The sequence below is a fragment of the Carassius carassius genome, chromosome 8 (genome assembly GCF_963082965.1).
Source record: "Carassius carassius chromosome 8, fCarCar2.1, whole genome shotgun sequence".
Taxonomy (NCBI): domain Eukaryota; kingdom Metazoa; phylum Chordata; class Actinopteri; order Cypriniformes; family Cyprinidae; genus Carassius; species Carassius carassius.
The window spans coordinates 18,798,023-18,808,933 of NC_081762.1; the positions used below are offsets into that span (position 1 = coordinate 18,798,023).

The following is a 10,911-nucleotide window of genomic DNA, read 5'->3' on the forward strand; positions in this document are numbered from 1 at the left end:
CACACACAGACATTAATATAGGCCACTTAATGATTGCTATCGGGATGTGAAGAGACTTTCAACCAGCATAACAAAAAAAAAAAAAGTTTCTGGAGACAATCACCTATTGCATCTTTGAAGTACAGGAAGATCAGCGATGCAAACAATTACTGAATGCCATTTTAACAACTATTTGTTAACCAAATTCCCTTAACATTTTTGCAAATAGTGTGGAAAAATCCAATGCTAAAGAACTATTTTCACATTTATAGTTACCATTACAGCCTTTTTACAGTTGTCAGGTTAATAACACCAGTGCTCTTGATGTTGTTTCTATTAACCATGACACACATATGGACTATATGCATATACATTTATTGAAAACTTTAGAAAACAAAGTAACAAAAGTGTATCCGTGGGCCCAGGCTCATATTATTCCAACGTCTTTAACAGGTGCAGATTTACAGAATTTGTAATCAATTTGAGCATGTCAATCAATGAATATCAATTCCAATCCTGGTCTGTACTATTAACAACACACACATTGGTGGACCTCTCCATTGTGGTTCACAGTTAAAAGATCAGGGCACATACATCCATTGTAGCACTTAGTCCATTAAAAAAAAATCTAAATCGGGACAGGGACGTATTGTGAAGTGGGGCATTGGTGAATAAATGTGTCAAGTTTAAGCACATGGCAATGAGACGGTTTTAATTCACAGCACACTCGAAAAAGATGGAAGCAATATGCACATATAAAAATATAAAACAATGTGTGCGCTGGTGTGCTTGAGTCCGTCCTAAGATCTCCTTGTTGTGGTGTCCACATGGTTCATGGTCAATGTTGTACAGCAAGTCGGGGCAGTCAGCCAGGTCGAATAATTCTCCTTTCCCCAGGGTCTGAAAATTGGACCATAATTATGAGATGACTATACAGCCATATTGACAAGTTTACATTTTGGGCTTGATCCTGATGTCTGTATAAGACTCACCCCTGTTTTAGGTCCATGTTGGTTTATTGCGTCCTTTAGGCTTGAACATCCACCAGCTCAGGAGGCATAGGAGATTTTGGGTGTTTGCTTTCAAAATGCTGTTTAAAGGTCTTGGGGTCTGGCATCTGTGTCTACACGAGGAATAACACGGTTTCTCGTTAGTTAAGAGAAGTTTGAGGTACAGTGATACCTCAGAGAACCAACTCAAACCAGTAAGTTTCTCACCTTGCAGACAGGACACGTGTGGACCAGAGCTGCTTTGGCTGCGGTCTTCTGATCCGCTCCTTGAGCTTTCTTCTTCTCGGCTGCTTTCTTTGCGTTCTTCTGTTGAGACTGGATCTTCTGCTGCCCTCGAGCCATGGTCTTCTCTGAAACACATACATCAGGCATACTGACTCACTCACCTTTCATTGTTTCTCTCGATCCACAGAGTGAATGGTGACGGACTGAGGAAAGTCATAAAGGATTGAAACATTCAGATGAGTAAATGACAGAAGTTTCATTTGGGGGAGGGAATTAACCCTTAAAAATACGCCTAACGCGATAACTATCTGATTTACACAAGTTAAATAAATCGGACAATCTAGCGACAAGGTTTACCAGAATATGAATCACCATAACGATAATAAACGTTAAAAATGCAAAACATATTTATAATCAATGTGAAAAGATACACGTTCAGAAACGTATAAACCACGAGAAGCGTCTTTCACAGGAAGAGAACCCAAAAATCGCAAGGTGGGACACCGCAAAGATCACATTAACGTTAGCTGTGAGCTAATCCGCCTTAATCAAATCTGATTCAAACAGAGTAGTGGCGATGTATAACACAGCCCAGATAAAAAAAATAACACTACAGTTAACCACAAACGCATTTAAAAACAACAAACGTGATATTTATAAGGTGAAGTGTGCCAGATTGGTCAATATTTAAAGACAATACCTCGGCGTTGAGACACGGTAGGAAGTGAAGTTCGACTGAAGCTATTCAACAGCTTCCGCCGGAAAGACGTACATAATAAAGGTTCCCCTCAAACACTCAAACGTATAAAATGATAATTTGAATAGATTATCTCGCTCAGGCCCGAGATTGATAAATTGATGTACTTTTATTCATTGTATTTTTATTATTGTAATAATTGTACGTGTGACTATTCCCAGACAAACATGAGCTATATATATATATATATATATATATATATATATATATATATATATATATATATATATATATATATATATATATATATATATATATATATATATATACATACACACACACAATTCGTGTCCATGTTAATACAATAGTCGTGTTTTATTTAGCACAGCTATTAAATAACTGTATTTCTCAAAGAGGTACGAGACGATTAATTGTCTGATACAGAATGAGTGGTCAGTTGTCTATTTAGTTTAGTACGCTCTCTGGTACGCATTTATATGGCTCTCTGGGTGATGGTCGGAGAGATGGCAGAGGGAAGTGATGTTTCAGGAAGTGAAATCGGAATGGAAGTAGGTGCCGGTGGCGGGGAAAATGAAAAAGATGGTATATGGCATACTCAGAAAGTTAGGCGAAAACGTAAAAAGACTAGAAAGTTAACTGAATCGTCTCAGTCTGATAAAGCTGAGGTACACAGTGCAGGAGAAGTAGAAGTAGCAACGGAGTTTAAAGTAGTTGTGAAATTGGTTAAAGAGGGCGAGTCGTTTAGTAAGTTGAATCCGGTTAAGCTTACAAAAGAGATTAACACACTGGTTGGAAAAGTGAAATGTGCAAAAGTCTTGCGGGACGGGTCTTTGTTAATCATCTGTAATGATGCCAAACACAAAGAGAGAGCACTCAGTTTGAGTAAAGTTTTGGGTGAGAATGTAAGTGGAAAATTGCTTGACAGTGGAAAGTATTTGCGTGGGGTCATTACAGGCATTCCACCTGAAGTCCCAGTCGAAGAAATTAAATCCAATGTATCGGGAGGGAAGGTTGTAGAAGTTAGACGACTAAAAATGAACAGAAATGGGGAAAGGAGTGATAGTTTTTCAGTCATGTTGAAGTTTGAAGAGAGGGTTCTACCAGATAAAGTCTGTGTTGGTTACATGAGTTATGGTGTTAGGCCGTTTATCCCTCCACCACTTCGATGTTTTAAATGTCAAAAGTTTGGACATGTCGCAGCAGTATGTAAGGGGAAGCAGAGGTGTGGGAGATGTGCCGGGGATCATGAATATGGGAAGTGTGAGGAAGGAGCTGCCTTGAAATGTTGTAACTGTGGAGGTGAGCATAGCTCAGCTTATAGGGGATGTACAGTTAGCAAAAGAGCTGAAGAAGTACAGAAGGTTAAAATCCAAACTGGGGTCTCATTTGCGGAAGCGGCTAGGAAAGTACCTGCTCAGCCAATTGTACAGGTGAACAAAACAATGGCTGTAGAGGCATGTAGTTCAGCTTGTCAAGGATGCAGTAAGATCAAAGAAGATACTCTTCTCATGAGAAAAGATAACTTTGTTTTGTTCATGGTAGAGATTATTAATTGTACTGCTCAAGCTGAAAGGAAGACGGAAAAAATTCAAATAATTGTAAAAGCAGCGCAGAAGTACCTCGGTTTTAAAAATACTAGCTGGGAATTAGTGGAAGAGAGATTAAATGAGAGTCAATTTTCATCCCAACCTCAAACATGGAGTGGTGTACCGTCTGTCTCATGATAATTATCCTCCAGTGGAATGCAAGAAGTCTCATTAGTAATGGTCAAGAGTTTAAGAAGTACATCTCTGATTTGGAAGATAGGCCCCATATAATATGTATTCAGGAGACATGGCTCAAACCTCAGTTAGATTTTATTATTCAAGGTTACACAGCAATAAGAAATGATAGGAAGGATAGACAAGGTGGGGGAGTAGCAACATTTGTTCAAGATGGTCTGAGGTATAAAGTTGAAAATATGGGGCAGGAATATGAATCAGTAGTTGTTAAAATCTGGATAGGTAATGATCAAGTTTCAGTGGTTAATTTTTATAATCCTAGTAAGAGGTTGAGTATTGAGGACCTAGGTGCTGTAAGTGGACAGAGTCAAGGAAAGATAGTGTGGTGCGGTGATTTTAATTCTTATAATGTATTATGGGGAAGCCTGAATACAGATGCAAATGGTGTGATTATTGAGGAGTTCCTTGAATTGAATTCGCTTGTTTGCATTAATGATGGTAGAGGTACAAGATATGATTGTTGTAGAAACACAGAGAGTTATTTGGATTTAACATTTATATCGAGTGGAATGGCAGGTATTACATCATGGGAGGTGTTAAGTGAATTACCTATGGGTAGTGATCACTTCCCTATAATTGTAACAGTTGGAATTGATGTAATTAAAGAAGACGAAGTGCGGGTACCGAGATGGAGGTTAGATAAAGCCAACTGGGAATTATTTCAAGTTTTAGCTGAGAGGAAGTGTGGTGAATTAGATGAAAGGTGTTTGAAGGATGTGGAATTATTTAACTCTGAATTTGTGTCTAATATTCTTCAGGTGGCTGAGGTTTCAATCCCAAAGACTGGTGGAAGAGGAGTTAAAAAGTCTGTACCATGGTGGAATGAGCAGTGTAGTGCTGCAATTAAACAGAGAAGTAAGGCATTTAAGCAGGTAAGGAAGAATCATACACTTAAGGCTTTAGTCCAGTATAAGAGAGCACAGGCTGTTGTTAGAAGGACTGTTAGAGCTGCAAAAAAGGCTTTCTGGAGGGAATATTGTAATACTATTGGGAGAGAAACTAAGTTGTCAGATGTATGGGGAGTTGTTAGGAAAATGAATGGTGTAAAAAGGAATCATTCTATGCCTGTTTTGCTTTGTAATGGGCAGACTGCTGTTAGTAATAAAGAAAAAGCAGAGTTGTTGGTGGAGACTTTAGTTAAAGTACACAGTTCTGAGAAATTGTCAGATACTGTAAAGTGCTGTAGAGAGGAGGCTTTAGCTGAAAATCCAGGAGTTATTGTTCGGAAAAGAATCACAAGTCGGGATCTTGATATGCCTTTTTCAATTTTTGAATTGAAGAAGGCTGTCTATAATGTGAAACAATCTACACCTGGCAAGGATGGTATTTGCTACTCTATGCTTGGACATTTAACTGACAGATCTCTTAATGTTGTCCTGAAGCTTTTCAATCTGGTTTGGGAAACAGGAAGGATTCCTGGTGGGTGGAAACAGGCAGTTATAGTGCCAGTGCTGAAGCCTGGTAAGAGTGCAACTGACCCTTCTAATTACAGGCCCATTGCGCTTACCTCACAGTTAGGGAAAACGATGGAGAGAATAGTAACAGATAGGCTGACATATTATATGGAAAGTAAAAACTTGTTCTGTCCTTTTCAAAGTGGTTTTCGTAAGGGAAGAAATACGATGGATGCAATTTTATGTTTGGAGTCAGAAGTGAGAAAAGCCCAGACAAACAAAGAAATAGTGGTTGCTGTCCTCTTTGATATAGAGAAAGCTTACGATATGTTGTGGAAGGAGGGATTGTTGATGAAGTTTGAGAAACTTGGTATTGGAGGTAAGCTTTATAATTGGGTACTGGATTTTTTATTTGGAAGAGAAATTGAGGTTAGAGTTGGCACGGCATATTCTAGTACATATGCTGTAGAGAACGGTACACCGCAAGGGAGCGTCTGCAGTCCAGTACTTTTTAACATAATGATAAATGACATTTTTGATAGAATTGACGGAAGTATAGGCAAGTCTTTATATGCAGATGATGGAGCCCTTTGGGTGCGGGGACGTAATCTAAAGTACCTGGGAAAGAAGATGCAGGATGCAATTGTGGTGGTGGAGGAATGGGCTAATAAGTGGGGCTTCAGAATGTCTGTTACTAAAACTCAAGTTATTTGTTTTTCAAGACGACATAAAGACATTACATTAAAACTTTATGAACAAAAGTTGGAACAGGTGAGTGTTGTGAGGTTTTTGGGAGTTATATTTGACGAGAAACTTACCTGGAAGCAGCATATAGAGTATGTTCAAAGTAAGTGTAAAAAAGTTAATAATTTGTTGAGGTGTTTGTCTGGTCAGAACTGGGGAGCTGCAAGAGGAGCATTGTTGAGGATTTATCAGTCTCTCATGAGGTCTTCACTTGATTATGGCTGTTTATCATATATGGGAGCAGCTGAAAGTCACTTAATTAGGTTGGACAGAGAACAATCACAAGGGTTGCGTATTTGCTGTGGAGCTTTTAGAACGTCTCCTGTTGCTGCTTTGCAGGTTGAGTCTGGAGAACTTCCGATGCGGTTAAGGAGAGTTAAGCTAATGTATGCGTACTGGGTCAATCTCCAGGGTCATAGCTGTGTTCACCCAGCAAAAGCTGTGTTGCAGGATTGTTGGGAACATCAGAAGTCTAACTACTATAGCTTTGGGTGGATTGGAGATATTAAAGCCCAGAATGTAGGCCTGATGCAATTTAAGTTCAGTTCGACTGTACCATGTTCATCTATACCTCCATGGATGTTTGTTATGCCAGTAGTGGACTTGCAGCTACAACTGGCATTGAAAAAGGAAAGTAGCGGTACCCCAGAATGGCTTGTTGTTCAAAATTATTTTGAGCAGTTTAAAGAACACCTTGTACTGTATACTGATGGGTCTAAAGATCCCAACAATGGCAGAACAGGAGCGGCAGTGAGTATTCCACAGTATAACATCAAAATTAAAAGAAGAACATCTGACTATCTTTCAGTGTATACTGTGGAACTCACTGCCATTGTTTTAGCTCTTAATTGGTTGCTTATGAGTTGTATTGGGGGCATAAACAGAGCAGTAGTTGCCTCGGACAGTCAAGCCGCATTATTGAGCATAAAAACTGGAAAGTCATGCAGACTAGATCTATTATACAAAATATACCATATGTTGTTTCAGTTGCATAGTGAGAATGTTTGTGTTCAGTTTGTTTGGGTCCCTGCCCATGTAGGTGTTGATGGAAATGAAGAGGTGGATATTCTAGCTAAACAGGCCTTGAAATTGGATGTGGTTAACATCAATGTCCCTATGTGCAAAGCTGAAGGAAAATCTATTATTCAGGAAAAAGTGATTGGGATGTGGCAAGAGCAGTGGGATAGTAATGACACTGGCAGACATCTTTACTGTGTGCAAAGAAATGTGGGAGGGGGTAGATCTAGGGATGGAAGTCGGAGAGAAGAGGCAGTGTTGACACGTTTAAGGATTGGCCATTCAGGTCTCAATAGATCTTTGTTCCGTATAGGGAAACATCAGACAGGAGTTTGTGATTATTGCGGACAGCCAGAAACAGCTGAACATGTCCTAATAGAGTGTAATAATTACATGGAAGAGCGTAGTTGTTTAACATCAGTCCTATATAAAGAAGGGAAAGCGCTTACTTTAGTTAATCTATTAGGAGATGTATCTAAAAGTGTTAAAAATCAAGTTATGAGGTTTCTCAAAAATACGGGGTTGTTCTACCGAATTTAATATGTAAATATTTATATCATAGGAATGCGCATAGGTGAATAATTCCCTCTGACTATTCTCGACGACCACACTCATATCCGGTAGGTGGCGGTAAATGCACCTTAAGTTGGTCTGCCAACCGCCAGTTAAACTCTAAAAGAAGAAGAAGAAGAAGAAGGTACGCATTTATTTTGACGAGTGTTCAAAAAAGTTAACGGAAGTTGTGTTTGGTGTACTTCCGTAGCAAAAGACAAAAATGGCAGAACGGGGATACAGTTTTTCTCTCACAACATTTAGGTAATTCTGTCATTTACTGATTGTTAGATGGTTGTAATATTTCATTTTAAATCTCTTGTTGCATGCATTCAGCGAAAATAGTTGTGTTTTGTTCGACATGTGTGTTACACGTACTTAACTGTATATCACATAAGACATGCAGTGTCACGATGTTAATTACTATGGAGCTTTACTACTTTTGCTCATTTATCTCCTTTAGGGCTTTGTTGTTTTTACTAAAGTTATTTATTCCTCTTTACTGTATTATACCGTGTATTATTCACTGTACTTTTGTATTTTATTACGTTTTACGTTACAGATTTTGTTTACTTCTCTTTGTGATTTTTTTTATTCATTATTAATTAATGTTTTGTGGTTTGTACTAGATTCAGTTATATAATATTTAAAAAGTATGTAAAATTGAGTGTGAAGCTTTTGTTAAAGCTGAAAATCACCATCATTATGATGATGACATTTGAAATTATTTAAAATTATGTACTGGTTGAAAAAAAAGAAGCTATACATTCAGCTTCAGATGATTGCAGATGCATTTCTATCAAACTAATGGAATTATTTCTTCCCAACACAGTCCCTCTGGCAAACTGGTGCAGATTGAATATGCTCTTTCCGCTGTAGCAGCCGGTGCTCCATCTGTAGGAATCAAAGGTGTGTTTATATATAGATCAGTGCATTAGAAACTTCACAAACCATGATCAAATCAAAATGACATGGTTATTTTTTAAAAAGCAATATCTGATGCAGAAACACTCCTGAAAGGGCATTTAAGTGTCATTGCCCAGACAGAAGACAGAAATGCATTTAAACAAGAATCAAACTATATACTTTGATACCAGGGCTGTGGTGGATCAGAGCTGCTTATTTCTATTGATAACCACATCAATGACCTTTTGTTATTATTTGCAGCATCAAATGGAGTTGTGCTTGCAACTGAGAAGAAACAGAAGTCCATACTGTATGATGAACAGAGTGTGCACAAAGTTGAGCTCATAACCAAACACATTGGCATGGTGTACAGTGGCATGGGTCCTGACTACAGGTATGAAACAACAGGGCAGTATTTATTTTAAAAATGACCGATTTGTTCTAAAAATGAAACCCTTTTAAAATAATCCCCTTCTTAAAGGAAAAGTGACCCAGAAATGGAAAATCTGACTCTGGGAATGATCTCTCTTGACAGGGTGCTGTTGAGGAGAGCAAGGAAGCTGGCGCAGCAGTATTTCCTGGTATACCAAGAGCCGATCCCCACAGGCCAGCTGGTACAGAGAGTGGCTTCTGTTATGCAAGAATACACACAGTCAGGGTATGCAGAGTCCTTTCTATCTTTTATTATAGCTTACTTTAATTACAGCTCTTGTAGTAATATAAGTGTCATGTTTTGTAGAGGTGTGCGGCCGTTTGGAGTCTCTCTTCTCATTGCCGGTTGGGATGAGGACAGACCATACTTATTTCAGTCAGACCCATCGGTACAGCAAATACCAATCACAAGCTTTTCATCACTGTTTATTCTTAATTCAACATGCAACCATTTATTTTATAAAACCATGTCTGAATGGTGATATCCCGCAGGGAGCATACTTCGCCTGGAAAGCCACAGCAATGGGAAAGAACTATGTGAATGGAAAAACGTTCCTTGAAAAAAGGTATAAAGAGTAGTCCTCTTTTTGAATAATCATAGTGTATAAGATGGAAATTATATTGCAAAAGATTTACAGCACAGTTTCAATACAGATATAATGAAGATCTGGAACTTGAAGACGCTATACACACTGCCATCTTAACTTTGAAGGTGAGTTCCTCTCTAAAGAAACTCATATATCAGATTGCTCAAAACAAGATCAAGATATAGTTTTTTCTTTTTTTTCTTACAGGAAAGTTTTGAAGGTCAGATGACAGAGGACAACATCGAGGTGGGGATCTGTAATGAGGCAGGATTTCGCAGACTGTCACCTGCCGAGGTGAAGGATTACCTGGCAGCAATCGCTTAAACAACAGCACTACAGCTGCTTACACAGTTCATTATTTCGGTTCGGTTGTTCATTTGAATGCTGACTTGTTATTATTTGTACATCTGTGTAACTGATTTCTCTATAAAAGGATGCATATTATCGACAAATGTTACATCCTGCGTATTTCACTGACATTTCTTTGTGATTTTTGTACCTGACTGTAATTATGAATTACCTTGTACGGTGTCACAGTACTGTCTGTGCTAAGGGGATCTTTCCTTGAGGCTAAGTTCATGTACATTTTTCAAACATGTGTTGGCGTAAACTAAAAAAACAATTATTTCAATCAATCAATCAATATTTTCAACTCCATCTCCCCTATCGCATCCATGTAGATGAAGTCATCGAGATTCATTTTAGAATTTGTGAAAAGAACACATACAGTGTAAGAGGAAGAAGAACTTAAATCATGATACTTACAGAAGTGTGGCAAATAACTGACAAACAATTTTACAACAAACCTGATGGGTATGGTGGGGGAGGCATGCAGGGTGCCCATCACCCTGCATGTCCTTCATATGGGACCAATCAGAAAAAAACGTTTTCAATAGGTGTCGACTGATATGACACAAAGTTTCCTGAAACACAGCAGGTAACCTTTGGTATGGCTAGTATTATAAACTTTAAGTTACAGATGAGATCAGTTCTTAACTTGCCTCCAGAAAGCAGGTTTTAAATGCTCATCAGAATGTAAGGCCTCCTTTGAATATACATCAAATAGGCAAGGTCTTGTGTAGAAGAATAACACGGTAATCCTAAAGGCAAGTGCACAAAAATAAATCTTATATTAGTAAAAGTATTTTTTCCTTAATAAAACAATGCTCTTTCCCAGATTACTGGTTGATACCCTCGACTGGATTTTTTTTTCCAAATGGGTATCTGCAGGAATTGTAAAATGACACACACATATATACATATAAACACCGTACACTAACATAATTGTTATATGTGAGTAGAGACGTTAATCAGCCTAACCATTTTTCTTTTATTAGATATAAAGACTGCATACACTTCATCTAACGATCAAGTGCCCTGATCCTTGACATATTCACACAATTTAATTTCCATACGTTTTACTCGCTGCAGATTTTTTTTAAATATATATATATATATATATATTGTTAATTTAATAAAAATGAAGGTACTAATGTGATCTTGCACTTCAGTAGCAGCTGGTGTATACACAATGGTTTCTTAGGGGCGCTTTGTTCGTTCATTCTT

The 10,911-nt window shown here is 38.1% G+C and overlaps 3 protein-coding genes across 5 annotated transcripts; 2 read left to right on the forward strand and 1 right to left on the reverse strand.

Annotated features, from left to right (window-relative positions):
• Positions 1-333: 333 nt before the first annotated feature.
• LOC132144737 (zinc finger protein 706) lies at positions 334-2,031 on the reverse strand. Of its 3 annotated transcripts, XM_059555310.1 has the most exons (4): positions 1,915-2,031; positions 1,197-1,339; positions 972-1,102; positions 334-879 (listed from the first exon to the last, which is right to left on the reverse strand). In XM_059555310.1, exons 2-3 carry the CDS (start codon positions 1,329-1,331, stop codon positions 1,007-1,009), a joined length of 231 nt encoding a protein of 76 aa, XP_059411293.1. In that variant the 5' UTR covers positions 1,332-1,339; positions 1,915-2,031; the 3' UTR covers positions 334-879; positions 972-1,006. The 3 variants fall into 3 exon arrangements, with proteins under 3 accessions (XP_059411293.1, XP_059411290.1, XP_059411292.1); XM_059555307.1 differs by lacking the exon at positions 1,915-2,031 and having other exon boundaries at positions 1,197-1,417; XM_059555309.1 differs by lacking the exon at positions 1,915-2,031 and having other exon boundaries at positions 334-908; positions 1,197-1,417.
• Positions 2,032-2,847: 816 nt separating this feature from the next.
• Positions 2,848-7,602, forward strand: LOC132144830 (uncharacterized). The gene is made up of 2 exons (XM_059555396.1): positions 2,848-4,568; positions 7,493-7,602. The coding sequence occupies exons 1-2, from the start codon at positions 3,629-3,631 to the stop codon at positions 7,600-7,602; spliced, it is 1,050 nt and encodes a 349-aa protein (XP_059411379.1). The 5' UTR covers positions 2,848-3,628.
• On the forward strand, positions 7,587-9,802 carry LOC132144738 (proteasome subunit alpha type-2-like). Its single transcript, XM_059555311.1, has 8 exons — positions 7,587-7,684; positions 8,253-8,329; positions 8,588-8,720; positions 8,862-8,984; positions 9,066-9,147; positions 9,251-9,324; positions 9,413-9,470; positions 9,553-9,802. The coding sequence occupies exons 1-8, from the start codon at positions 7,644-7,646 to the stop codon at positions 9,667-9,669; spliced, it is 705 nt and encodes a 234-aa protein (XP_059411294.1). The 5' UTR covers positions 7,587-7,643; the 3' UTR covers positions 9,670-9,802.
• The last annotated feature ends 1,109 nt before the right edge of the window (positions 9,803-10,911 follow it).

Bases quoted from the DNA above. Each gene is read 5' to 3' on its own strand.
- LOC132144737 (XM_059555307.1), bottom strand. From the start codon at position 1,361: ATGCCTGATGTATGTGTTTCAGAGAAGACCATGGCTCGAGGGCAGCAG. The intron at 1,103-1,196 runs GTGAGAAACTTA...TTCCTCGTGTAG, and splicing joins ACACGTGTCCTGTCTGCAAG to ACACAGATGCCAGACCCCAA.
- LOC132144830 (XM_059555396.1), top strand. From the start codon at position 3,629: ATGGAGTGGTGTACCGTCTGTCTCATGATAATTATCCTCCAGTGGAAT. The intron at 4,569-7,492 runs GTAAGGCATTTA...CATATCCGGTAG, and splicing joins TGCTGCAATTAAACAGAGAA to GTGGCGGTAAATGCACCTTA.
- LOC132144738 (XM_059555311.1), top strand. From the start codon at position 7,644: ATGGCAGAACGGGGATACAGTTTTTCTCTCACAACATTTAG. The intron at 7,685-8,252 runs GTAATTCTGTCA...TTCCCAACACAG, and splicing joins TTTTCTCTCACAACATTTAG to TCCCTCTGGCAAACTGGTGC. The intron at 9,471-9,552 runs GTGAGTTCCTCT...TTTTTCTTACAG, and splicing joins CTGCCATCTTAACTTTGAAG to GAAAGTTTTGAAGGTCAGAT.